At 41.0% G+C, this 26,040-nt stretch overlaps 1 protein-coding gene across 2 annotated transcripts in view; it reads right to left on the minus strand.

Annotated features, from left to right (window-relative positions):
• The window catches only part of COL21A1 (collagen type XXI alpha 1 chain), a 197,591-nt gene that overhangs the window by 92,926 nt on the left and 78,625 nt on the right, over window positions 1-26,040 (minus strand). For both annotated transcript variants that reach the window (XM_005300199.5, XM_024101575.3), the window contains 3 exons: window positions 9,862-9,915; window positions 9,631-9,684; window positions 310-363 (listed from right to left, as the gene is read on the minus strand). In XM_005300199.5, coding sequence (XP_005300256.2) covers window positions 310-363; window positions 9,631-9,684; window positions 9,862-9,915 — 162 coding nt within the window. The remainder of the gene's footprint in view (window positions 1-309; window positions 364-9,630; window positions 9,685-9,861; window positions 9,916-26,040) is intronic.

Below are 26,040 nucleotides of genomic sequence, written 5' to 3' on the forward strand. Positions count from 1 at the left end.
GGGGGTCAAACTGAATGACCTGAGGAACTTGAATATAATCAATGATTCCATTATTTTGACACTATTTGCAGAGAAGAGGGCTCTAAGTTTTATTAAAATCAAAATTCAAAGCAATTTATATGCAACATGATCCAAAGCCCATAGGAAAAAAAAACATTCTCAGTATTAGTCTCACCTCTTATCTGTGTTTATAGATAAACTTAAACTTTACACATTCAGGTAACTAAAAGCATTTTTAAAAACTATGAAAAGAAGTTATGGAATAATCCAAGATGGATGGATATTTTACAAGAAGCTTTTGATTTCAACCTTTGATGCTGGCATCCCATGTAATCCAGGAAAACCAGGAAATCCACGCTCACCCTAAAACAACAAATATATTAAAATATGTGTATATAAAATAAAATAATATTTTCATAACCCAACTGATTAACAAACGAGGAAAAGACTTAAAACGAAATGGCCTGATACAAACCCACTGAAGTAAATGGAACAATTCCCACTAACGTCCCAAGGCTTTGGAGAAGACCCAGTCTGAATAACATGAGCTAGTGGTGTCAATGTTACCAGTATTTGATAATTATTTTTAATGCTACATTAGTTCTCTTCTCAAGGCCCACTTGTACCACAATGCCTATATCGGCTCAAATAGTAACAGTTCACATTTCTTCATGTAATTACAATACTGAAGTTATATATTGTACATGTGAACACGTGTATGTGCATATAACCAACAAACATATGTTTACAACAATTGTATACTGCCATCACCCTTTGCATGTTGCTCATCAGCAGCTTACAAATACACATAAACCAATCTTAGCCCCTAGGAACGGTCAGAGTCCTGCCCTCAATTCTGTTCATTGCTGTGCCATGGGGAGCAAGTGCCATGTAGGAAGGATGCTTTCATACAGATAGACCCCACTTGACACTATTAGGGATCCTGGCTGTTCATTTCCCTGTTGAACTCATCAAAACTCTACCCTAGTGAAAAGAGTGAGCATTTGTGAGCAGGTACAGTATTAGAGACATTAAAAATCAATCAATAAACAAACATATAGGCAGTTCAAATAAGCAATTCCCTTTTTACGGAAAGAAAAACTTGATAAAAGCAATTGGCCATAAAAAAATTAAGTTGTCCACATTTCTGTGGGAAAGCATCATGAGCTTAGCTTTGTTTATGAGTTTGGTCTTCCTGTTGTCATTGCAACTGCCAGACGTCAGGATTCTCAATGCTTTTGCTATTGATACTGGAGATATTTATTTGATTATTATTTTCAAGCTCACTTGAACTATTCCAACAGAGGCTAAATTGTATCTCGCTGCCACCTGACCTTAAAAAGCTAGAGAAAGATACTTCAGTAGACAGATTTTATTTTAATCAGGCAACAGAGCATTTGAACATTTACTTTCATTGCCAGTTACCATGGCTTGTCTCTACTTAAATCCACTAACTTTAAATTTAACATTTACATTAGTTTCAGACAACAGAGGAGAAAATTAGAATAAATTATGCTGCCCACTTAGTGATTTTATGTAATATTTCGGGTATAAGATAAGAAGGTATGAACAATGGGCCTGAACTAGAGAAATGTTCAACACCCCCTGAGAGGTGTTAAAACCATTCTGAACCATGCAAGATAATACAGTTACTTACTGTACTGTACCTGTGGTTCTTCAAGATGTAGTCAGTGTGGCTCCGTAGGTGAGAATGCACTTCATGCATTTGCAACTGGGTTCTTTTTGCTAGCAGTGTCCATTAGGGTTGTGCATGCTCTCAAGTTCCCGTGCAAGGGTGTAAGGAGGGTCGTGGGTTTTACATTGACTATAACATCTTACACCTACACCACAGTTATTGTAGGATAAGTAACTGTTCTTTCTTCAAATATCTATCAGTGTGTATCCCACTGTATGGGACTGGCAAAGAGCATCTTCTCCCAGATGGTGGATATGAGTATCCATCAGATGTGTTAAATAAAGATTGAAGTACTGCTCTTCCAAAATTAGAATCTTCCCTGGTTGCCGCATCTAGTTCCTGCAGCCAGGGGTCAGCAGGTTATTCCATGTGTCTGTCTTACAAATCTCTGATATGGGCACATTTCTGAAGCAGGCCAACAAGGTTGCCTGTGCTCTGGTGGAGTGTGCCTTAACTTTTGGAAAGAATGCTCACCAGCCAGCTGGTAAAAGGTAAAATGCACTGTGTAAGCCACTTGTAGAGTGTCTGTGAAGAGATCACCTTTGATACAGCCTATATGATCACAAGGACACTGGAAGAGAGCCCGAAAGGCTTAGTCCTGTCTAGGTGGCAGAGTAGCATTCTGGAAACTCTTTCAGAGTGCTTCCCTTAGAATCACTTAAACTATATGCTATTGCAGTTTGAATGCTCTTTAAACTTGTAATAAGGGATTTATGTTAAGGGATTTTGTGCCTTATTTAGAATTGTTAGGATATACTCTATTAGGGATTATTAGCTACATTCATAAAAAATAAACTTTGATTTAGAAAAGAATAGTGCCTGTGACAATTACTTTACCGGAAGGTTGTACCCATGTCCTTTAATGTTTTTCCTTAATAATCCCAGAAACTTATACCTCAGGAAGGACAACTTAAGGAGGCAATACACAGGTTATTCCAGGAATGCCCAAAAAATTTTGGGGGGTAACACCATGAGGGCTTGGATGTTGCTGACTCTATGCTAATGTGATGACAACAAAGAAGACCATCTTGACGGTAAGGTGATACAATGAACATTTTGAAAAGAAGCTCCATGAGATACAAGAGAACCACACTGAGGTCCCGTGTAAGAATCAGGTCTCTAACCAAAGGACAGGCATAAAGGAGGCCCCTGATGAATCTCAATACAGTAGGTTGTGAAAAACAGAAACTGGCACATGATGCACTGTCAAATGCACTTTGAAAGAGCTAAATGCCAGTCCCGACTGTTTCAGAAGCAGCATATAGTCCAGAATCATTGTTTTGAGCTGCTCCTATAGAAAACCTTTTTTCATTTTGCAAAAAAGGTCCTGCTAATGGAAGCTTTACTGCTTTGCATAAGAATTTCTTGCACCTATCTTGATCACTCTTTTTTAGTGATGCACATCCAAGCCATCAGCTGCAGTGACTTGGTCCGAATTTAGACCTGCAAGCCCCATTCGAGAGCTTGGCAGCTGCAACACAACACCATCCAAGATTGCCTGGCCAGAGCCATCCTGCCAGCTGTGGGGAAGGTTGCTGTAAACTCCGCCATCCCCGGAACCAACAGCCAACTGTGACTGGACATCGTCATCAATGAGGACCAGAAGAAGATCATCATGGTGGACGTCACAGTGCCGTTCGAGAACAGGACCCTGGCCTTCCACGATGCCCGAGCTTGAAAGGTAGAGAAACCTTTGGTTGAAACCTTGAGAGCTAAGGGTTACCAGGTCCAGACACACGCACTGATCATCAGAGCCTTAGGAACTTGGGACCCTAGTAACGAGCGAGTGCTGAGAGAATGGGGAATCAGTCAACGCTACGCTCGGCTGATGCGGCAACTCGTGGTGTTGGATGCCATCAGGTGGTCGAAGGACATCTACACAGAACACATCACTGGACATAAGCAATACCAGGAGGGATGAGCTGGAGTGTCGATGAGAAGCGCAGTCAGGAAAGTAACAAATACTTTCCTCATGGATTGTATTTTCTAAATGGACAACCAACCTAATTCTCAATTATTGAGGGACAATCTCCACTCATTGATATATTTTGCTTTCCACAAGCAAATCTCTGTACAACTTTTCATGAGTGATGTACCCGAGTATTTGGATTCTAATATCTAAACTGTATTGTTAAATCTATTCACCTAAATTTGGGTTATTGTTGATTATGTACTCTATGTAGGATATGACTTTTAAAAACTAACTTTGTATTTGTGGATAATCTAAGCACTATACCCAGATGTACAGACACTCTTTTCCCAACCTATGTATTATATAATTTTTTTAACATTAGCTTTAATAAAAATTTTAAATCTGTCTGTGGTCCTGAGACAGCATGTCTGGTCAAAAAGGAAAGCGAATGGGAGGTTGTCTGGACATCGGGAGTCAGTCTGATGGCCAAAACTGTCTCAGCCAATATTGTTGGGTAAAATCTGTTTCTGACCTGTTTTATGTAATGTCCATCTTGGATTTGTAAAAGGACAGCTAAGCCTCCATCTTGGATACCCTTCTCCTCAGATGATTTAGTGCCCTTTCAGCCTTTTTCAAATCAAGGAGGGGAAAGATCAGGGCAGTTAGAGTCATGTGACAGCCATAATCTGCCTAGCAATTGCAGGTTATTTAGTGAGTGGCATGCCTGTCACTCAAGGCTGTCCATCTGAGTGGCAGCCAGAGTCACACACAGTTCAGCTAGCTGTGAGGAGCCCCAGAGGGACTAGGACTCATAGGACTTTGGATTCTTGGTCTTTATTAACATACTTGCACTCAACTGCTACATACCATTAGTGAGCGCATATTTGCACTGGACTACAAGGTCAAGCAGAGACTGCGTGGGCAAGCACTGAAGACCTACCCGAGGGAGAAGATCTACCCAAGAGGGAGAAGATCTGCCCAGAGGACCTGACCAGAGGGAGAAGAATACCCAGTTCCTGAGTTCCTGTTTGGTATCCAGGGCCCCTGATTTTCACCACTAACCCTGTCGGTATCCTGAGTTTTTGTCATTGTGTTCCTGTCTTCAGAATATGGTATTGTAATACCCATTGTGGTTTCCTCTGTTTTACATCCATAGGTTAAGGGGTTTAAGGGCTCTGAGCTTCACGCTCTGGTAACTGTTAACAACCAAGTGTGTCTTGCTTATGTTGTTTATTGTCTGAAGGGGGTCCTTGTCTAGTTTAATAACTGTGACATAATACATGTGTGTGTGTTACATCTTATTCTGCCTCTGTCTTAATAAATCACCCGATGATAGATGCGGGAGGGGGTGGGATCTGCAGACAGCCCATCTTCTGATCTGTGTAGACCATAGTTAAACTGTTCTGGGCTAACAATATGGGGCTATCATGATAACAGTAGCTTTGTCCCTGGGAATCAGGGGGATTGGTGAGAAGGTGAAGAGGAAACCTCAAGACCAGCAGAGAAAAAAAAGAAGTATCCAACAGAGATCTTAGACCCATGCTGCCCCTGTAACAAAAGATTCTGCATTTGTCATTCTCAGCTCCGGTGAATAGTTCATAGATTCATAGATTCTAGGGCTGGAAGGGACCTCGAGAGGTCATCGAGTCCAGTCCCCTGCCCTCATGGCAGGACCCAATACTGTCTAGACCATCCCTGATAGACATTTATCTAACCTACTCTTAAATATCTCCAGAGATGGAGATACCACAACCTCCCTAGGCAGTTTATTCCAGTGTTTAACCACCCTGACAGTTAGGAACTTTTTCCTAATGTCCAACCTAAACTTCCCTTGCTGCAGTTTAAGCCCACTGCTTCTTGTTCTATCCTTAGAGGCTAAGGTGAACAAGTTTTCTCCCTCCTCCTATGACACCCTTTTAGATACCTGAAAACTGCTATCATGTCCCCTCTCAGTCTTCTCTTTTCCAAACTAAACAAACCCAATTATTTCAGCCTTCCTTCATAGGTCATGTTCTCAAGACCTTTAATCATTCTTGTTGCTCTTCTCTGGACCCTCTCCAATTTCTCCACATCTTTCTTGAAATGCAGTGCCCAGAACTGGACACAATACTCCAGTTGAGGCCTAACCTGCGCAGAGTAGAGCGGAAGAATGACTTCTCATATCTTGCTCACAACACACCTGTTAATACATCCCAGAATCACATTTGCTTTTTTGCAACAGCATCACACTGTTGACTCATATTTAGCTTGTGGTCCACTATAATCCCTAGATCCCTTTCTGCCGTACTCCTTCCTAGACAGTCTCTTCCCATTCTGTATGTGTGAAACTGATTTTTCCTTCCTAAGTGGAGCACTTTGCATTTGTCTTTGTTAAACTTCATCCTGTTTACCTCAGACCATTTCTCCAATTTGTCCAGATCATTTTGAATTATGACCCTATCCTCCAAAGCAGTTGCAATCCCTCCCAGTTTGGTATCATCTGCAAACTTAATACGCGTACTTTCTATGCCAATATCTAAGTCATTGATGAAGATATTGAACAGAGCCGGTCCCAAAACAGACCCCTGCGGAACCCTACTTGTTATACCTTTCCAGCAGGATTGGGAACCATTAATAACTACTCTCTGAGTATGGTTATCCAGCCAGTTATGCACCCACCTTATAGTAGCTCCATCTAAGTTGTATTTGCCTAGTTTATTGATAAGAATATCATGTGAGACCATATCAAATGCCTTACTAAAGTCTAGGTATACCACATCCACTGCTTCTCCCTTATCTACAAGATTCATTATCCTATCAAAGAAAGCTATCAGATTGGTTCAACATGATTTGTTCTTTACAAATCCATGCTGGCTATTCCCTATCACCTTACCACCTTCCAAGTGTTTGCAGATGATTTCCTTAATTACTTGCTCCATTATCTTCCCTGGCACAGAAGTTAAACTAACTGGTCTGTAGTTTCCTGGGTTGTTTTTATTTCCCTTTTTATAGATGGGTACTATATTTGCCCTTTTCCAGTCTTCTGGAATCTCTCCTGTCTCCCATGATTTTCCAAAGATAATAGCTAGAGGCTCAGATACCTCCTTTATTAGCTCCTTGAGTATTCTAGAATGCATTTCATCAGGCCCTGGTGACTTGCAGGCATCTAACTTTTCTAAGTGATTGTTAACTTGTTCTTTTTTTATTTTATCTTCTAAACCTACCCCCTTCCCATTAGCATTCACTATGGTAGTCATTCCTTCAGACTTCTCAGTGAAGACCGAAACAAAGAAGTCATTAAGCATCTCTGCCATTTCCAAGTTTCCTGTTACTGTATTTCCCTCCTCACTGAGCAGTGGGCCTACCCTGTCCTTGGTCTTCCTCTTGCTTCTAATGTATTGATAAAAAGTCTTCTTGTTTCCCGTTATTCCCGTAGCCAGTTGGAGCTCATTTTTTGCCTTTGCCTTTCTAATCTTGCCCATGCATTCCTGTGTTGTTTGCCTATACTCATCCTTTGTAATCTGTCCTAATTTCCATTTTTTATATGACTCCTTTTTATTTTTTAGATCATGCAAGATCTCGTGGTTAAGCCAAGGTGGTCTTTTGCCACATTTTCTATCTTTCCTACTCAGCGGAATAGTTTGCTTTTGGGCCCTTAATAGTGTCCCTTTGAAAAACTGCCAACTCTCCTCAGTTGTTCAGGCAGTACCGCTCATGGACTATAAGGGGGACAGGCCTTACTCGATGCTGGCAAGAACATATGCCTTGGCAACAGTGATGAGAGATATAGCTCCTCCATAAGTAGTGCAATGGGTCCAGTACTGATGGAGTCTGCTGCATCGCAGTCTGCTCCTTTTTGCTTTGCTTCAGTGCTAGACAAGCTTTGGAGAATTAATCCTCTGATGCCTCCCTGTTTCTACTTATGTGAAAAGACAGAGCTCTTCCTCTGAGCAGCCTCTTTCTATGGCCTGCTTCGAAACGTGTGGCATCGCCTTTAATATTGACGGTTGTGATACCCAGATTTGATGCTGCTGTCAGTACCAGCTCCTTACTTATATCTGATTTCTTTACTGAAGTCTTAGTAATCATTCTGCCTTCTCTATGAGGCATTGGATGGTTTGATCAGTATGAAGTTTTTGAATCTAGATCGTCTGAGTCCAATGTCACTCATAGATTGTTCTAAGAGATGGAACTTGAGTCTGGCATATTGTGACTTTCTGGTTTGAGTGAAGAACAAAAAGGCATCTGCTTGGGATGTGGGATTTGCCCAGGCAGAAGAAGCACTTGCTCTGCTAGTCTTTAAGAAAAGTTAGTCCATCACAGGACAAGCAAGACTTGAAGGCCACAGGGTTCTGAGTCCACCATCTTGAAGTCATTGTACAGAGAGGTTTGTATGACCAAGGTATATTACAGAGGGCTCTTTTCAAAACTGCCATCCAGAAGAGGATTATTCTGTCCAAGAAATTGTAAGTGAAAGAGAGAAGGCTGTTCTGAAATGTTTCAGAAGTTTAGAAAAAGATCGCCCACACTAGAGATTTCAGCAGATAGGGACACTGCCAGGTTCCATTTTGCTGTCATGGGTAGTAAGAGGGAACCAGGGAAGGATCATGGTCACCCCACCCTTTATGCTCTCATGTGGATGCACCAGATGGCTCAGGTTGCATGCAGAGTCCTGATGGACACTGCTAGTGAAAAGAATCCAGTCTTACGTGCAGGAACAACTACAATGGGATCCACACTGACACACAATCAAAAAAGAATGGACACATACTGTACTAAAAAGCAATAAAATACAGAAAAAACACAAGGAAAGGGACCTTCTCATGAAGAAGTTGACTTAAATGTCAAGATTCATGCAGGCAGTAATTTAGGCCTGTGCAGAGTCCAGGGGGCCTCTACACTGGTGCACAGGTCCACCCATACATTCACACATGACAGGATGCTGGCCCTAGTAATAACAATTTATAAGATAGTACTATCAGGCATGTCTTCTTACGTGTAATTAAGTGTTTAAAACAGGCAGTTTTAAATACAGTCTAACTGTACATATTTAAGAGTAAAATACCTGCAGAACTTGTCAAAACAATCTTCCTACTTCCATTGCCCTTGATTAAAAGTGAATGTAGCCATAATTTATGTTCATTTAATTATGGATTAACTAAAACAGTCTGCAACGGAAACGCCTATCTTTAAATTAACCAATGTGGAAACGCCTAGAAGTAATGGGATGAAATTAAGAAATGAAAATGTAGGCCGAATATCAGGAAAACATTCCTAATGGTGAGAACTACTCTACAGTGGAAAATATTTCTAAGGAAAGTGGTGGAAGCCCCATGTCTTGGCACATTTCAAGCCAGGCTGGACAAACGATGAGAAAATATATTTTAAAACACAATCCTGCAGTGGCAGGGGAATAGACTAGATGACCTAAGAAGTCTTTTTCATCTTTAATGTCTAACTCTCTGAAACAGGAAAAAATGTCAAGAGTGAAAGAAAGGAATAAAATCATTACTGAATATTGCCCATTACTGACTGAACAATTTTGTTTAACATGAGAGCCCCAATGAAGCAAAGCACATAAGCACATATTTAACTTGAAGCATATGATTAAATGCTGTGCTGAACAAGGGGCCTTAATAAGATTTAACAACCTGCTTTGCTGAATTAGGGCCCTAATAATAAGGAAATCCTGGGGGCTATCTTTAGGCCTGAAGAGAGAAAGGAGATGGAAAAGAACAATTTCATTAATCATAGATAACCTGCTATTCAGGCATATGTCAATATCACTTTCCATCTACTACACTTTTTAAAAATGAAATTAGCAGTCACATTAAAGGTCTTAACTGACAGTATTATTGTATATACAACAATATTTTAAAGATAATACATCTTATTAAAAATGGAAATACTATTCTAAGAATAAAATTCCAGTTCTGACTTTATTGTCTTGGTAGTAAACCACTTTTAAACTAGTTTCACATGGAAATACCAAGGCTGTTACTTGTACTAAGCAAGGACTGTAAATATTAAAGTAACTTTTTACCTTTGCACCATCTCTCCCTGCCTCTCCCTTGATACCCTGTAAGCCACGGGGCCCCTAAGAGAGAAAAAATATACACATTTAAATTTTTGTACTCATTTCTTTTACAGATAAGGACCAGATCCTGTAAGTGCTCCACACTCTGGACTCTCAATGAAATAAATGGAAATAGTATGAGTACTTACAGGATTTGGCTTAGATTTCCACATTGTAGAAAAGACAAAAGGAGCTTACTTGAATCCCTGGGGATCCTGGAACACCTGGAGTTCCTGCTATTCCTTGATATCCCTAAGAAAAAAAACCAAGACATTATAGCTAACTATATGCAGAAGTTTGCAAACAATTATTTAAAATATCTTAGTTACAGCAACTGAGTTGGTAACACAGACTAAGGTTAAGGCTGCAGAACTACAACAGTTTCCATTAGAATCTCATGTTTGAGACTCATATTTCAACTTTGTGGAACTTTCACTTTGGGGGCTGAAATTTGCCATTCTGTCTTCACTGAAGGTGAATTTTTCTCATGAGTAAGCAAAACCCCTTCAGTTGCTTTAGAATTCTTGACAAGCAAGAGAATGGAGGGGAATGTATCACACATTTTTATTTTTCCGTTGTAAAAAGACAAAAAACCCATACACACGGGTCTTTTATATGAAGCTAATCAAAAACTGGCTGAACTTTGAAACTCAAATTTGGTTATAGAAAATAAGCCTTATAGACGAGACCTTGCTTTGCTATGTTTAAAATAACTGCTTTTAAAATAAACATTAAATAATAATAATGCTGCATTGAGCATGTGCAGTTTGAAAATTATGTTAAAGATAAGTGACAGGGCATGCTGGCCCTTTAAGAGCAGGAGCAGGCACTGTTTCAGGGAACAAGTGACATGAGGGAAGGGGATTAGGAATAGGAATGAGAATTTAAGATAGTTTCAGTGATGGTAATCTCCGGCATCACTCTCTAGCAACTGGCACTGGAGGAAGAAGAGATTACTGAAACAATGCCCTCATGGTACTTAAGCGATGTGACCCTTTGTCTGTCTTAACAGAAAAGGGAGTTGCCCCATTAATTGCAAGGGTGGCTTGGCCAGCATTTAAGTCCATGCCCCCCTCCACACACACACACAAACACACACACACAGGAAGGGTTACCTGCTCCACCTAAGAAACACTTAAGAGTAACTACTACAGTCGCTGGACCATGCCTTGCACAAAGCTTTGCAATGAGAGGTGACCTTATGTTTAAAAGTGGCAGGGCTTTACAGGCAGCCTTTAAACACAAGGCTCAACGGGTAGTGATCAATGGCTCCATGTCTAGTTGGCAGCCAGTTTCAAGCGGAGTGCCCCAAGCGTCGGTCCTGGGGCCGGTTTTGTTCAATATCTTCATTAATGATCTGGAGGATGGTGTGGACTGCACCCTCAGCAAGTTTGCAGATAACACTAAACTGGGAGGAGTGGTAGATACGCTGGAGGGTAAGGATAGGATACAGAGGGACCTAGACAAATTAGAGGATTGGGCCAAAATCAACCTGATGAGGTTCAACAAGGACAAGTGCAGATCACTTAGGATGGAAGAATCCCATTCACTGTTATAGATTAGGGACTGAATGGCTAGGAAGCAGTCCTGCAGAAAAGGACCTAGGGGTTACAGTGGACGAGAAGCTGGAAATTAGTCAACAGTGTGCTCTTGTTGCCAAGAAGGCTAACGGCATTTTGGGCTGTATAAGTAGGAGCATTGCCAGCAGATTGAGGGACGCGATCATTCCCCTCTATTCGACACTGGTGAGGCCTCAGCTGGAGTACTGTGTCCAGTTTTGGGCCCCACACTATAAGAAGGATGTGGAAAAACTGGAAAGAGTCCAGCAGAGGCAACAAAAATGATTAGGGGGCTGGAACACATGACATATGAGGAGAGGCTGAGGGAACTGGGATTGTTTCCCTCCAGAAGAGAAGAATGAGGGGGGATTTGATAGCTGCTTTCAACTACCTGAAAGGGGGTTCCAAAGAGGATGGAGCTAGACTGTTCTCAGTGGTAGCAGATGACAGAACAAGGAGTAATGGTCTCAAGTTGCAGTGGGGGAGGTTTAGGTTGGATATTAGGAAAAACTTTCACGAGGAGGGTGGTGAAGCACTGGAATGGGTTACCTAGGGAGGTGGTGGAATCTCCTTCCTTAGAGGTTTTTAAGGTCAGGCTTGACAAAGCCCTGGCTGAGATGATTTAGTTGGGGATTGGTCCTGCTTTGAGCAGGGGGTTGGACTAGATGACCTCCTGAGGTCCCTTCCAACCCTGACATTCTATGATTCTATTATAAGCAGGGAAGGAGGAGAAGGTGAGCTTTCATTTGACTCAGTTGAAGTAACATATGCTTCCAACATACAAAATAAGGCCATGTCTACACCAGCACTTTTGTCAGTAAAACGTATGTGAAAAAAACACCCCTCCGAGCAACATAAATTACACTGACAGAAGCGCCGATGTGGACAGTGCTACCGCCGCTCGTTGGAGGTGGTTTAATTATGTTGACGGGAGAGCTCTCTCCTGTCATCAATAGCATCTATATGAATAATCTTACAGTGGCACAGCTAAACCGGTACAGTTGTGCCACTGTAAGTTCACCAGTATAGATATGGCCTAAGATAGAAGGAGGAGTTGTCCTCTGACAGAATAGGAAGAAAAAGAAGTGGAATTTTTGCTAACTGTAAAATGACTACTTCTACTGTAAAATTTTGAGAAACTAAAAATGCTGAGAAGACAGACAGTCCCAAATTCACTAAAACAAAGTTCTAGTACCAAATCTCTGTACTGGTAAAGAAGAACTAATGGAACCATTTCATAAGTCTTATTTGTTTTCTATACAAGTCATGTAACTAATAAACAAAGCCAAAATTACTGGCTGGGACAATGCTTGCCATACCCTTTTCCAGAAAGATATTTGAGCAGATGCCCTAAAATCCAAACTGGTAATGTTTAACAAAGAAGGGAACAGAACTCTAGGGCTCTGTCACACATCTATCCTATAGCAAGTCTTTCCCTTTTAGTGCCCAGAGATAGTTCTTGCAGAATAAGCTTTAACTGAAAATGGAGGAGCATTCCCAGTTTGCCTATAAGCCTCAAAAATAGCTGAAACAATTCAACTAGCCAAGGATGCCTTAAAAACTGTCTGTCCCTTTATTTCTTATCCAAGAAAAACAAAAAGTTTGTCTGACTTTCTGTAAGAAACAGTCATATATAAATAAACCTTTAGTGCACTTTTCAGATCTAAGAAATGCAATTTCCTCTCCTCCTTTTTCTTATTGGGAAGGATCATAGGGAGGGAAGAATAATTTCCTGGCTGAATTTGATTTCAGAATACACTATGTGAATGGAAGATAGAAGAGGAGTCCTCACACCAACTTGGCCTTCTGAAATGGCAAATTTAGCTCAGAGATAGACCTTGTAACGTGATCTCACTGCAAACAGAACAAATGGCTCTGAAAAAGGTTGACCTAGTGGAAAGATGGAACAGGGAAACTACAAGTAAAAAAAACTCAAAAGGAGGTTCACACAAAGCTAAGACGACAAGAATTAACCTCCAGAGCAGAACTAACCTAAAGTTTGTTTCATTGACTACAGACACATTGGAAACTGGAATTACCAGGATCAGCTTTAATACACTGGCACTCTTTTTGTAATAGCATCTGTTAGTTAAATTATCCTGCAGGAAGGGAGTACTTTATTGAAATATTTGACTACCATCAAGCCATATAACCTACACACAGGGAAAGAGACCAACACACAGAGAACGGATTAAAAAACCAAGAAGAAACAGAAATGACAAGTGATCATAATCTAGTTGGTGTAAATGAAACATGCTGGGGTAATTCTCACAATTAGGGCCCTACCAAATTCATGGTCAATTTCACGGTCATAGGATTTTAAAAATTGTAAATTTCATGATTTCAGATATTTAAATTTGAAATTTCGCAGTGTTATAATTTTAGGGATCCTGACCCAAAAAGGAGTTGTGGGAGGGTTGCAAGGTTATTGTGGGGGGTGGGAGGGTTGCATTACAGCTACCCTTACTTTTGTGGTGCTGCTGTCAGCGGCGCTGCCTTCAGAGAGTGGTGGCTGCTGGCCGGGAGCCCAGCTCGGAAGGCAGAGCCGCTGCCAGCAGTAGCGTAGAAGTAAGAATGGCATGGTATGGTATTGCCACCCTTACTTCTGCACTGCTGCTGGCAGAATGCTGCCTTCAGAGCTAGGTGCCTGGCCAACAGCTGCCGCCCTCTGGCCACCCAGCTTTGATCACAGTGCAGAAAAGGGTGGCAATACCATGACCCCCCCTAAAATAACCTTGCAATCCCCCTGCAACCGCCTTTTGGGTCAGGACAGCCAGTTTAAGAAACGCTGGTCTCCCCTGTGAATTCTGTATAGTATAGGGTAAAAGCACACAAAAGACCAGATTTCATGGTCCGTGACGCATTTTTCATGGCCATGAATTTGGTAGGGCCCTACTCATAACTCACAGAGATGGGCAATCAATGCAGCAACCCTTTTACTTTCTATACAGGTGGCCATCAGCATAACTCCTCAAACTTCAACCTCTGCACTGGTTCCCAGTTGAATATAGAGTTCAAATCACTATCTCTTTCCTGATATTCAAAGCCCTCAATGAGAGTGTACCTAGCTACTTGAAAGATTGCTTCTGCCTCCATGAGTATGGCCTATCGTGACAATCATATTCCACTCGAAGCACAAAAGTGTTAAATACAGGGGGCACCTCATGAACACAGGAGAGAACTTCCATGGGAGCTGGGCTGGGCTATGGAACTCACTTCCAGAGGAGCTAAAAATGATCACTAAACTTGCCACATTCAGAATTAAATGCAAAACCCACCTCTACGACTTGGTTTTCCCACAATCCATGGCTTACTTACTTTTACACACACACACACACACACGCTTATCCAGTATGAACAAGTTATTCTCTCTCTCTCTCTCACACACACACACACACACAACTCTGCTGCACTGGTGTACATCTGGAATAAGTCAGATAAAAAGACATTTATACATGTATCTGACTTATTCCAGATGTACACTAGTGCAATTCAGACAGACGTGTTTCATGAAAACTTATTTTCAAATTGTCCTGGATAGGAACTGTGACACCCTGGCACCTCCTTATTCACCACTGTCATGTAATTAGGATCCGTTTTGCACAAAGTATGCCTTGTGAGGTATCGTTCTAAAAGTCTTGATCTGCTAGACATTAATACCACATTGGCTTGTATGTGCTATCATCGTATGTGAAGTTATGAAGTTTGGCTATGTATGTGTTACTGAAACGTGTTGTGGGGTTGAAAACACCTACAAGCAGCCTTTCAGGTACAACAGTAAAAAGGCCAAACAATGTTAATGGCTTATTGAGGAAATGGACACAAACACAAGGATTACCCCAGGAACTGTGTACCTCTCAGAGACAGCACTACACAATGTGAACTGTTTGATCCAGGTCTCAGCAAAACAGCTTTCCAGTAAATGGGAAGAAGATATAAAAGGGGGAAATAACATCATGATGATACCTCACTCTCCCTACAACAACACACCTGGAAACATCTGAGCAACAAAGACTGAATTGGGGGAAATGATGGTCCCAGGCTAAAGGGATTTCTAGCCTGTGTATCAAAACCCAAGCTGCAAAGCACAGGCAGCTTGTGCCTTAAGAATCTTCCAGCTTGTTTATCACTCAGGGTGAGAATTTGCTAATTCATATCCTACCTATCTTATATGTTAAGTTCAGTTTGCAGTTTTGTTTATTTACTAGGTAATCTGCTTGCTATCACTCATAATCACTTAAAATCTATATCCTTTTGTAGTTAATAAAAACTTATTTTATTTTTTAATCCAAATCAGTATGCGTTTGACTAAGGTATCTGGGGAAAATCTTAGTTTGGTTGCCACAAGTGTGCATGGTTCTCTTCACATTGAGGGAGAGGCGGACCAGGTATTAAACCCATATACTGGCCATATTTGACCAGGGCAGGACGGTACTGCTCTGGGGTCCTAGGCTGGGAGGCTGGTGGTTAGAGAGCCTACATGTGACTTCAGCTAGGTGTGTCCCTACCTGTGTGAATGCTGGTGAAAGAGCAAGCTTGGAGGGCTTTGCAACTTGTCACAGCAGCACAGTGTGAGAGGAAGCCCAGGCTGGTGGGTCAGAGGGCTCAGTGGTAACCCAGTCCCAGGTGGCACCCAGGGAGAACCCGTCCCAGGAACAACATGGCATGAAAAGAAAAAGGGTGGAAGAACTGTAGAGAAAGAAAAAATCAGGATAAGCAACAATGTTCTGAGATGTGAGGAGGTACTTAGTTTTGGCTGGTAGATCCAGTTTTATTTAACAGCTTTAATAGTAATCTGGAAAAGTAAATAGCATATTAATAAATTTGCAAATTCTAAATTGAGAGGCACTGCAGTCACAAGTGAGGACAGAGAAATTACATAAAAAGGGATCAAGAGAAATTAGAAATATGGCCATAGAAAGAAATGAGATGGAAAATTGCAAGCTAATCCATCTTCTGAAGGAAAAAAAGCCCAGTCATTCAATCAGAAGGAGAAACACGGAAAGCAATATTTCAAAAGGAATTTTAGGAGAAATTTGCAATGCAATAGGGCAGCAAAAGGACAATGCAGGTTTACACTGCACAAAAGGCACCTCGCATCAGAGGAAATATAAATAAAAAATGTAAGGCTCTGATGAGTGTGTTTAGAATACTGCATCAATTCTTGGGACCTTATTACTCAAAAAATGCTGCTGTAGTCAGTAGGCTCTGAGAAAAGCAATACAATTATTAGGAGCTGAAGAAAACAAGACCAGACAAAACATTGCAAGAGAGGATCTCAAACTTTTTCATAAGGTAGTCTCTCCATTAAGATGTGGTCTACCTTGTGGACTTCCAGTTACATCCGCACTCGCAATCATAAGGATGACTTCCCTTCTCACTCGCAGAATTCTCACGGTGACTAAAGTAATTGCTTCAGCAAAAAATATTAGGAAAGCATTTGATGTATTTTGTTGAATGTGATAGCTGTTTTGGCCATTTATTTTTTAAAAATTGCTGTTCTTTTAATCTCCGCCTCCTATTGGTTATGTTCTCTCTTCCCTGAACCTCTGCACATGTTCCTCTGTTGCCTTGTCTCCCTTCTCCTTTCCTCCCTGTTGCCTGCTCCTTCTCTATCAATGCACTTGCTTGTCTATTTCTTGTTTCCCTTTTTCCTTGCTCTTCTTGACATGTTGCCCAGCTACCTGGTCTTCTCCCCTCGACCTACTTGATCAACTGCCTTGCTCATTTCTCCCTTGCTGCCTTGCACATTCTTATTCCACTGGTGACCCAAAATGGCAAAAGAACCTTCCATTTCCACTTCTTCTCTCATTGTATAGCAATAGGTCTGAGTACAGTCTAGGGCCATTTCACTACTGTACAGATACAGCTGTGCTGCTGTAAGAGCGCTCATGTAGTTGTGTTATGTCGATGAGAGAGAGCTCTCCATCGAAATAATAAAACCAGCTCAAAGAGCGGAGGTAGCTATGTCAATTGGAGAGAGTCTGCTGCCAACAGAGCACTGTGCATATGAGCACTTATGCCAGCAAAACTTATGTCACTCAGGGGGGGTGTTCTTTCACTTCCCTGAAAGACAAAAGTTTAGCTGACATAAGTGCTAGTGTAGACCTGGGCTAAGTTGGCTCCAAATTTCCAGCTACTTTTACAGGCCTCCAGGTTTACCACTGTAGTGAAGATCCTGAACATTTATTGAAAGAGGTGGAAACAAGGAGTAGACTCAACATCATTCACAGACCACCACCAAGTGCTTTGCAGACCACCAATCACTCTGGTAATCACTACGCTAGAGAATACATGGAAAGGAATAACTATGTATTTCTAAAATTGTATGATTATGTGAGGGTTTCAGCTATATGACTGCCAATAGGAGGAACATATCTAAACTCCTGACTCAGTAGTTGTTCTTGCCTACATATAATTTAGCTCTTGAAAATGTAAAAAGTGACAAATAAAGGACATATGCCGCATAAGCAAGAGGGGAATTTTGTGTTACTTTCATGAAAGGTTAAGCTATACAGATCAGAAAATTTCTATAAACAAGGCCATGTTAATTAGAAGAATCCAGAAATGAATGTGTACTCTATTTAAAATAATAATCTAGAATGGTAATGAACTATCCAGGTCTGGAGTGGCCCCTCTCTGCCTTCAAAGTAAATGTGTGGTGTTTAAGAAGCCTAATTTACAGTACGAATTTCCCAAAATGAAGGAAATTTCAGAACATTAGGGGATGGTGCTTGACACTTAGGGATATTTTAGTGACTATATTTCCTGTGGGAAGAGGTAGGTCGCATGAGGCCACATACTACCAAGTAATTATTTCGTGGACTCAAGGGCAGCATTTGGCTGCATAATCATCAAGGATTGTGGAGCTTTCATAGGACAGAAGCTGTAGAGGCTGGATGGAGCCCGAAGTGTAAATTCAAGCTCACCACATGCCCACAGATGGGTGGCAAGAGGGGTCCTAAGTACATAAGAAAGTAATGCCCAGAACCTCAAAGATATTTAGGCACCTAACTCTCACTGATTACTATTAACTTTTTTTTCTTTTTAAAATGCTGTTGCTGTTTCTGGCTACTATACAAAGTTCATTGTGTAAGTATTAAACCATCACAAATATTAGTAACAGAGAGTCCTGTGGCACCTTTAAGACTAACAGATGTATTGGAGCATAAGCTTTCGTGGGTGAATGCCCACTTCGTCGGATGCATGTCGGACGATGCATGTCCTGTGCATGCATGCATGCATCCGACGAAGTGGGCATTCACCCACAAAAGCTTATGCTCCAATACATCTGTTAGTCTTAAAGGTGCCACAGGACTCTCTGTTGCTTTTTACAGATCCAAACTAACACAGCTACCCCTCTGATACTTGACAAATATTAGTTATATTTGGATAGTAAGCATGTAACAAAATCCTGCAGCTCAATGTAAAAGGAAAGACTAGAACCTTCAAAAGGTACTTTATTAGGTGAGACTTTTGATAGCTTTAAGAATGTCAAGAACAGTAATCTGAATACTGAGTTTGCAGCTGGATATCTCAGTAAACTCAACCTTGCCAGGTTTAAAGTTCTTCATCACTTACTGAACACTGTAAAAAGACAATAAAAGCTTTTAAAATTCCATGAATGAAGCTAAATAGGAGACTGGAAAATAGCCCAGACTTGTCAACCATCTGTTCAGAGTTCAAATTTTATGAATTAGTGTTTTCATGCATTCTTTTCAACAAGCAGGTCAATAACCTATCTTCTTTATTGCCCTTAAGTATCCTTTGCGTAAGAGCAGAAGATGCTGTTTTATCATGGTAATATTTTGAGTTCTTCCCTGACACATATAAAGAATCCCTTGGAACAGAGAACAGCCTTTGGGACTGCAAAGTCAGGGAGGCCCTTGAATGTTCTATGGGCCAGCTACTCCAGCCTTCTTTCTCAGCTGGATAAGGGCCCATTACAATTACTACTTAGATTAAAATAAAATTTTAGACTCATTTACAGAAGCTATTTCTATTGATACTGGTCTGTGATAATTTAGGTCAAGAAATTTTGAGAGAGTAGAAATATTTCTCTTTTTATTATGGTACTACAGGTTCTCATTTCTGTGCTTTTGAAGTCAATGGGACTACTCTCGTGAGTAAAGATTGTATAAATGGGCCCAGCCATGCTCATTCTAAGTACTTCAACTAACGTTAAGCTATAGGAATGGGTACATTAAGTAGAGCTGGTGATTACAGCAAAAACAAACAAAACAAAACAGAGAACTTCAGCGACTATTTTTTCACATTTAACAAATGCACTTTGATCGTGTTTGGATCCCACTAACATTCATTTTCCATGAATATTCTAGGAAACAAGTTTACTATGGAAATATTCAGGGAAACAGCTAATTTTAGAGTAATAGACTCATAGACTCATAGACTCATAGACTTTAAGGTCAGAAGGGACCATTATGATCATCTGGCCTGACCCCCTGCATGCTGCAGGCCACAAAGCCATCCCTACCCTTTCCTTGACTCTGCTGATGAAGTCCCCAAATCCTGTGTCTTAGTGACTTCAATTGGCAGAGAACCCTCCTGCTAGAGATCCCTGCCCCATGCTGCGGAGGAAGGCGAAAAACCTCCAGGGCCTCAGCCAATCTACCCTGGAGGAAAATTCCTTCCCAACCCCAAATCTGGCGATCAGTAAGACCCTGAGCATGTAGGCAAGAGTCTCCAACCTGACCCTTGTTAGCCATTATACTGTTTACCTACCATTGCTTGGTATTCCTCAGCTAATATGTTTTACCATCAAACCATTCCCATAATGTTTGAGAATATTCATGAAAAGCAAATTTTGAATTTGTCTAACACAAGAAACCCAATTCTAAGGGTTACACACATCTACTCAGAAGATATACACATACAACATAGTTTCTATATCCAACCAACACTAAATAACATAGTTAAATTGTGAATATTGAACACTTGCAACGAACTGCTCATGCATGATCTTTAAACCATAGACAATTCATTGTAATTATTTGAAACTAAGCTATTTTTTTAAATGAAAAAATAAATAAATTTAATACATTCTTTATGTAAACAAAGAAACAAGCAACACTTGTTGCCCCACCATACAGTTCAGAAACAATGAATATCAGAAAGAGAGAGGCAAACTGGAGGGAGTTTAGAGAAGAGCATCAAAACTGATCTGGGGTCTGGAAGTACTCACTTCCCAGGCAAGATTATAAAATACTACATCATAACCTCAAGTTTTTCATACACACATAATTTGATTAAACAAATAACATGAACATGATAACCATCTGCAAGCATATTACGGGGTAAGAGCCAAAAAGCCTTAGGGTGCCTCAAGGGGATATAATCAGGAATAACAAGATTAAAATGAGCAAAGGAAAACAAGACACATTTCCTAACACTAAGGTCCTAGATACTATGGCAAGGGACACTACTGAAAAAATGAAGATAAACAGATACAGAGGTCTATTAGACTGCACAAAGGTCTCCCACATGGACGGGTAAAAGTCCCATCATTCAAGTCTAAAAAACTAGACTGGAAAGCACTCAAGAATCTACTGTAAGAAACAATAATGCACTGGCTAGGGTTGGAGATGACCTAATAGGTCTGCGATTTGTTCTTACAAAGAACAAGTGCAAATAGCGACAGCTGAATATTCGCAAAATAAGTCAGTTCAGAAAACTGAAGCATTTAATCAAAATTACTTCAATTAATATGAGTTTCAATTCAACAAATTGCTGCAATTTGTAATCTCTCACTTTCTGTATTATCAGAGGTTCATAATTTTCCTCTACTGTTTTGAGATAGTTTTGTAAATCTTTTCCATGTTCACAGAATGTCCATCTTTGTAAATCATGACTCACTAGTGGCAAAAAAATCATGACTGCCAATTCCAAGGTTACAGAAAGACAATAGAATCAAGTTATTTTTCCTCCATAATTTGTTATATTACAAGTTATGATTCTCCTGGGAAGATGAATAGTATTGAAACAGAAGCCAAGAAACATGAAAGGATATGCAAAAATGACAACAATTGTTTCCCAAAATTGCTTTGAGTACATCTTAACAAAGCCTACAGCAGTAAGCCTTGTTTCTTCAATAAGAAACAGTCAGGAAATGTATACCCTTGTACAAATATCTGTTTTCTGGAAATCTTAAACCACAATACAAAGAATAAATAAAATACAGTCAAATTCTGGCTGATATTGGACAGAGACACATGTTAGAAAACCTGTGGTCAGCAACTAAAAGCAAAAGAGTGCCGGAATGTTGTCTATAATCCATTTGGCCATCACTAGGTCTTCTAAGTACCTATGGCACATATATTTGTCAAGAATTTCTAAGAACATCCTTCTGCACAGATTACTCCTACTCTTAGGAAGGAACTAAATACACAGGGTTCAGGGCCGGCTTCAGGGTTTTGGCTGCCCCAAGCAGCCAAAAAAAAAAAAAAAGCCGCGATCGCAATCGCGATCTGCGGCGGCAATTCGGCAGGAGGTCCTTCGCTCTGAGCAGGAGTGAGGGACCGTCCGCCGAATTGCCGCCGAATAGCTGGACGTGCCGCCCCCTCCAGAGTGGCCACCCCAAGCACCTGCTTGCCAGGCTGGTGCCTGGAGCCGGTCCTGACAGGGTTGTGCACATAAGGATGGTTGTGGCCAAAATAAAGGTACAAATTGCTAATGATTTTGCAGAGAAAATGCAAATTCAAGGAAAAGAGTGGAATTAGACTTAATTCCTGAGTGATTGAGGAATGGGCAAAGCCTTGACTTAGCCCACTGGCCAGCCCACAGGATGTGAAAATTTGCAGCTTGTATAGGACAGCAGAAAATTACTACTCCCCTCAAACAAGGGAGAAACAGTGAGGGAATTTTGCCTCAGGGAGGTGTCTAAGTTATAACGCCTCCAGGGACTATTACTAAGATGAGGCAGCTTAGGGCTGTGCCTAAAAGCACAACTGGATACTTAGGTGATATCCATGTCTTAAAACCAGGTTATTCTGATTACTGATTTGCATTGTTTCACTCCACATCCATCTATTCCAATGTTAGCCAATATTTTCATGAATATCTTGGGTTAGAAATTAATGCTTTAGACCAGGGGTGGGAAACTTTTTGGCCCGAGGGCTATATCTGGGTATGGAAATTGAATGGTGGGCCATGAATGCTCATTAAATTGGGGTTGGGGTGCAGGAGGGCAGGAGGGCTCTGGCTGGGGGTGCAGGCTCTGGGGTGGGGCTGGGGATGAGGAGTTGGGGGCGCAGGAGGGTGCTCTGGGCTAGGACCAAGGGGTTTGGAGGGCGGTAGGGGGATCAGAGCTGGGGCAGGGGGTTGGGGCACAGGAAAGCATCAGGGGGTCAGCCTCCGGGCGACACTTACCTGAAGCAGCTCCCAGAAACAGCAACATGTCCCCCCTCCGGCTCCTATGCAGAGGCGTAGCCAAGCGGCTCTGCGCGCTGCTCTGTGCACAGGCACCGCCCCTGCACCTCCCATTGGCTGGGGTTCCCGGCCAATGGGAGCTATGAGGGCAGCACTTGGGGAGGAGGCAGCATGCAGAGCCCCCTGGCTCCCCCTACGCGTAGGAGCTGGAGTTGGAACCTGCCGCTGCTTCAGGGAGCTGTGCAGAGTGGGGCAAGACCCCAACCCCATTCCCCAGCTGGAGAGCCGGAGCCAAGCAAGCCCCAAACCCCACTTCCCGGCAGGAGCTCGAGGGCCAGATTAAAATGGCTGGAGAGTCAGATGTGGCCCCCAGGCCATAGTTTGCCCACCTCTGCTTTAGACCATTCGAAAGCTAGGATTCTCCCCTTTCAAAGAGTGTAATTAATTCTAGCTCTAACAGCTTTCAGAATAATGGCCATTGCAATCTGGTGGTAATTGAGGCAAGGGGGATATATATACACACACACACACACAACAATGTAACCAGAATTCTGAGAATCAGGAAGAGATATCCAACATACCACATGATTAGAATTACAGAACATATGAAAGATGAGAATCTCAGCTTTTGAAGATACTGAAAATTTGTCAGTGGTCCCTTGGGTCATCAGTGCTATTTTAACATTCCTCCAGGACTTAATATACCAAGTCCTGGACTTCAGCTCAGTGTAATTTTCAGTTCCTGGAAATAAGTACATTTCTTGTACTGTTGCTCTTCACAGTAATACTGTATCCAAGAGGAATCACTATAATTATAATCAACCATCTGTCATCCCCAAGTACATGGCCAAAATGTAACAAAGCAACCAAACAGGAGAAATTGGACATTTTATAAAGTACAGCATAGAGGTTTCTCTATTTAACTTGCAAAATTAATAAGCTTTACGGCACATAGTTCCAAACAAGTATTAATCTCATTCTTTCAACACACAGAAACTAAATCAGGGGGTAGCCATGTTAATCGTATCCACAAAAACAACAAGGAGTCCGGTGGCACCTTAAAGACTAACAGGTTTATTTGGGCATAAGCTTTTGTGGGTAAAAAACCTCACTTCTTCGGATGCATGACTCTATGCATCTGAAGAAGTGAGGTTTTTTACCCACAAAAGTGTATGCCCAAATAAATCTGTTAGTCTTTAAGGTGCCACCGGACTCCTTGTTGTTTTTACAGAAACTAAATGTATTACTATTGGTATTTAAAGTTCTTACTAAACACAGAACTTTAAATGTATTAATTAAGTTGTAAAAATGGCAGGTAATATCCTTATGAAAAGTAATAAAGCCAAGGCCACATCACTTAATGAGAGCCCAGGAAACTTGTAGGAGATATACCAAAATCTGTGGAAATGTTTTAAGAATCTGCAGAACATTTTTAAAGCAAATTGATCAAAATATAGATGAAAAAAATAAGAAGAGTTACAAAGTTTGGACCCAAATACAGACTTTGCCAAAATCAGAGTTATTCTTATCAGAATTTTGGTTTCAGCCCATCTCTAGTTACCTGGTACATAGCATAAGAACAGCCATACTAGATCAGCCCAATGGTCCATCTAGACCAGTATCCAGTCTCTGACAGTGGCCAGTGCCAGATGCTTCAGAGACAATGAACACAACAGGGCAATTTTGAGTGATCCATCCCATTGTCCAATCCCAGCTTTGGACAGCTGAAGGTTTAGGGAGCCCCAGCACATGGGGAGGCATCCCTGACCATCTTAGTTTATAGCCATTAATGGACTTATCCTCCATGAACTTGCCTAATTTTTTTTACTCCAGTTTTACTTTTTGCCTTCACAACATCCCCTGGCAATGAGTTCCACCAGGCTTACCATGTGTGAAGAAGTACTTCCTTATGTTTGTTTTAAACCTGCTGCTAATTTAATTGGATGACCCATAGTTCTTGTGTCTGTGAAAGAGTAAATAACACTTCACTATTCACTTTCTCCATACCAGTCATGATTTTATAGACCTCTATCATATCCCTCCCTTAGTCATCTTTTTACTAAGCTGGACAGTCCCAGACTTTTTAATTTCTCCTCATGTGGAAGCTGTTCCATACCCCAAATCATTTTTGCTGACTTTCACCGCACTACTTTCAATTCTTATATATCATTTTTGAGATGGGAGGACCAGAACTGCACACAGTATTCAAGATGTGGTCATACCATGGATTTATATAGTAGCATTATGATATTTTCTGTCTTATTATCTATCACTTTCCTAATGGTTCCTAACATTCTGTTAGCTTTTTTGACTGCTGCTACACATTATGCAAATATTTTCAGAAAACTATCCACAAAAACTCCAAGATATCTTTCTTGAGGAGTAAGAGCTAATTTAGACCTCATCATTTTGTATGTAGAGTTGGGATTATGTTTTCCAATGTGCATTACTTTACATTTATCAATATTGAATTTCATCTCCCATTTTGTCACCCCGTCATTCAGTTTTGTGAAATCCCTTTGTAACTCTTCTCAGTCAGCTTTGAACTTAACATTCTTGACTAATTTTGTACTATCTGCAAACTTTGCCAGCTCACTTTTCACCCCCTTTTCCCAATCATTTATGGTAAATTATTTGAACCTTAAGGACTCAACTGTATCACCCTTAAACACAACTAGGACTCTCACTTTTAAAGGATTTTTTGCAATTTTACTTGCCCCTCACCTTCCCAGAACAAGAGGGAATTTGGAGAGGAGTTGTGACTCTGAATCACAGGTTCTTCCTGGTTCTTCTCCTGGGGTGGCACAGCTACATAGTGCGCCAAATACAGAGCTGAGCTGAAAGGCTCAGTCTAGTTCTTCACTGCTCATCTCTTCTCTCCAGTTTGTCCATTTCTGATAACACAGTGGAAATTTAACACAATATTCCTGCTGCAGTCTCACCAAAAATGTAGAACATTATCTCCATGACATGATGCCGCTGCTTAAACTGTATTAGCCTTCTCTGCAGTCAACTTCCCCCACCCCTTTTTTGCCCCCACTAGACATTTTCTGCAAACTCAGTACATTGCAGGATAGCCTTATCCTTAGTTTATATTCTTCATCAATTTTCATCTTACAATGCCAGTTTCCAAAGGACAACTCATTTATACGGAAAACTGAAGGCTTATTCCAGTTAACCTCTGCTCTTCACCATCTTCTTCCATGTCCTGTTTGAGTATTTGCACTTCCAGTTTGATCGTTATTCATATTATTTAAGATATGTATGTTGCTAGTGATGTACATCAAGAAGTCTTTCCTAATGTCCAAGGAACCATTTAGATCATTTACTCCTCCCCAGTAAAAACAAAAGGGTAAACATTATTATAGATTAACAACCCCTAATACAGGTATCTGCGGTATGTGCACGTCGAAATGCATGTGTGTGTATGTCT

This window comes from Chrysemys picta, chromosome 3, assembly GCF_011386835.1.
Source record: "Chrysemys picta bellii isolate R12L10 chromosome 3, ASM1138683v2, whole genome shotgun sequence".
Lineage (NCBI taxonomy): Eukaryota > Metazoa > Chordata > Testudines > Emydidae > Chrysemys > Chrysemys picta.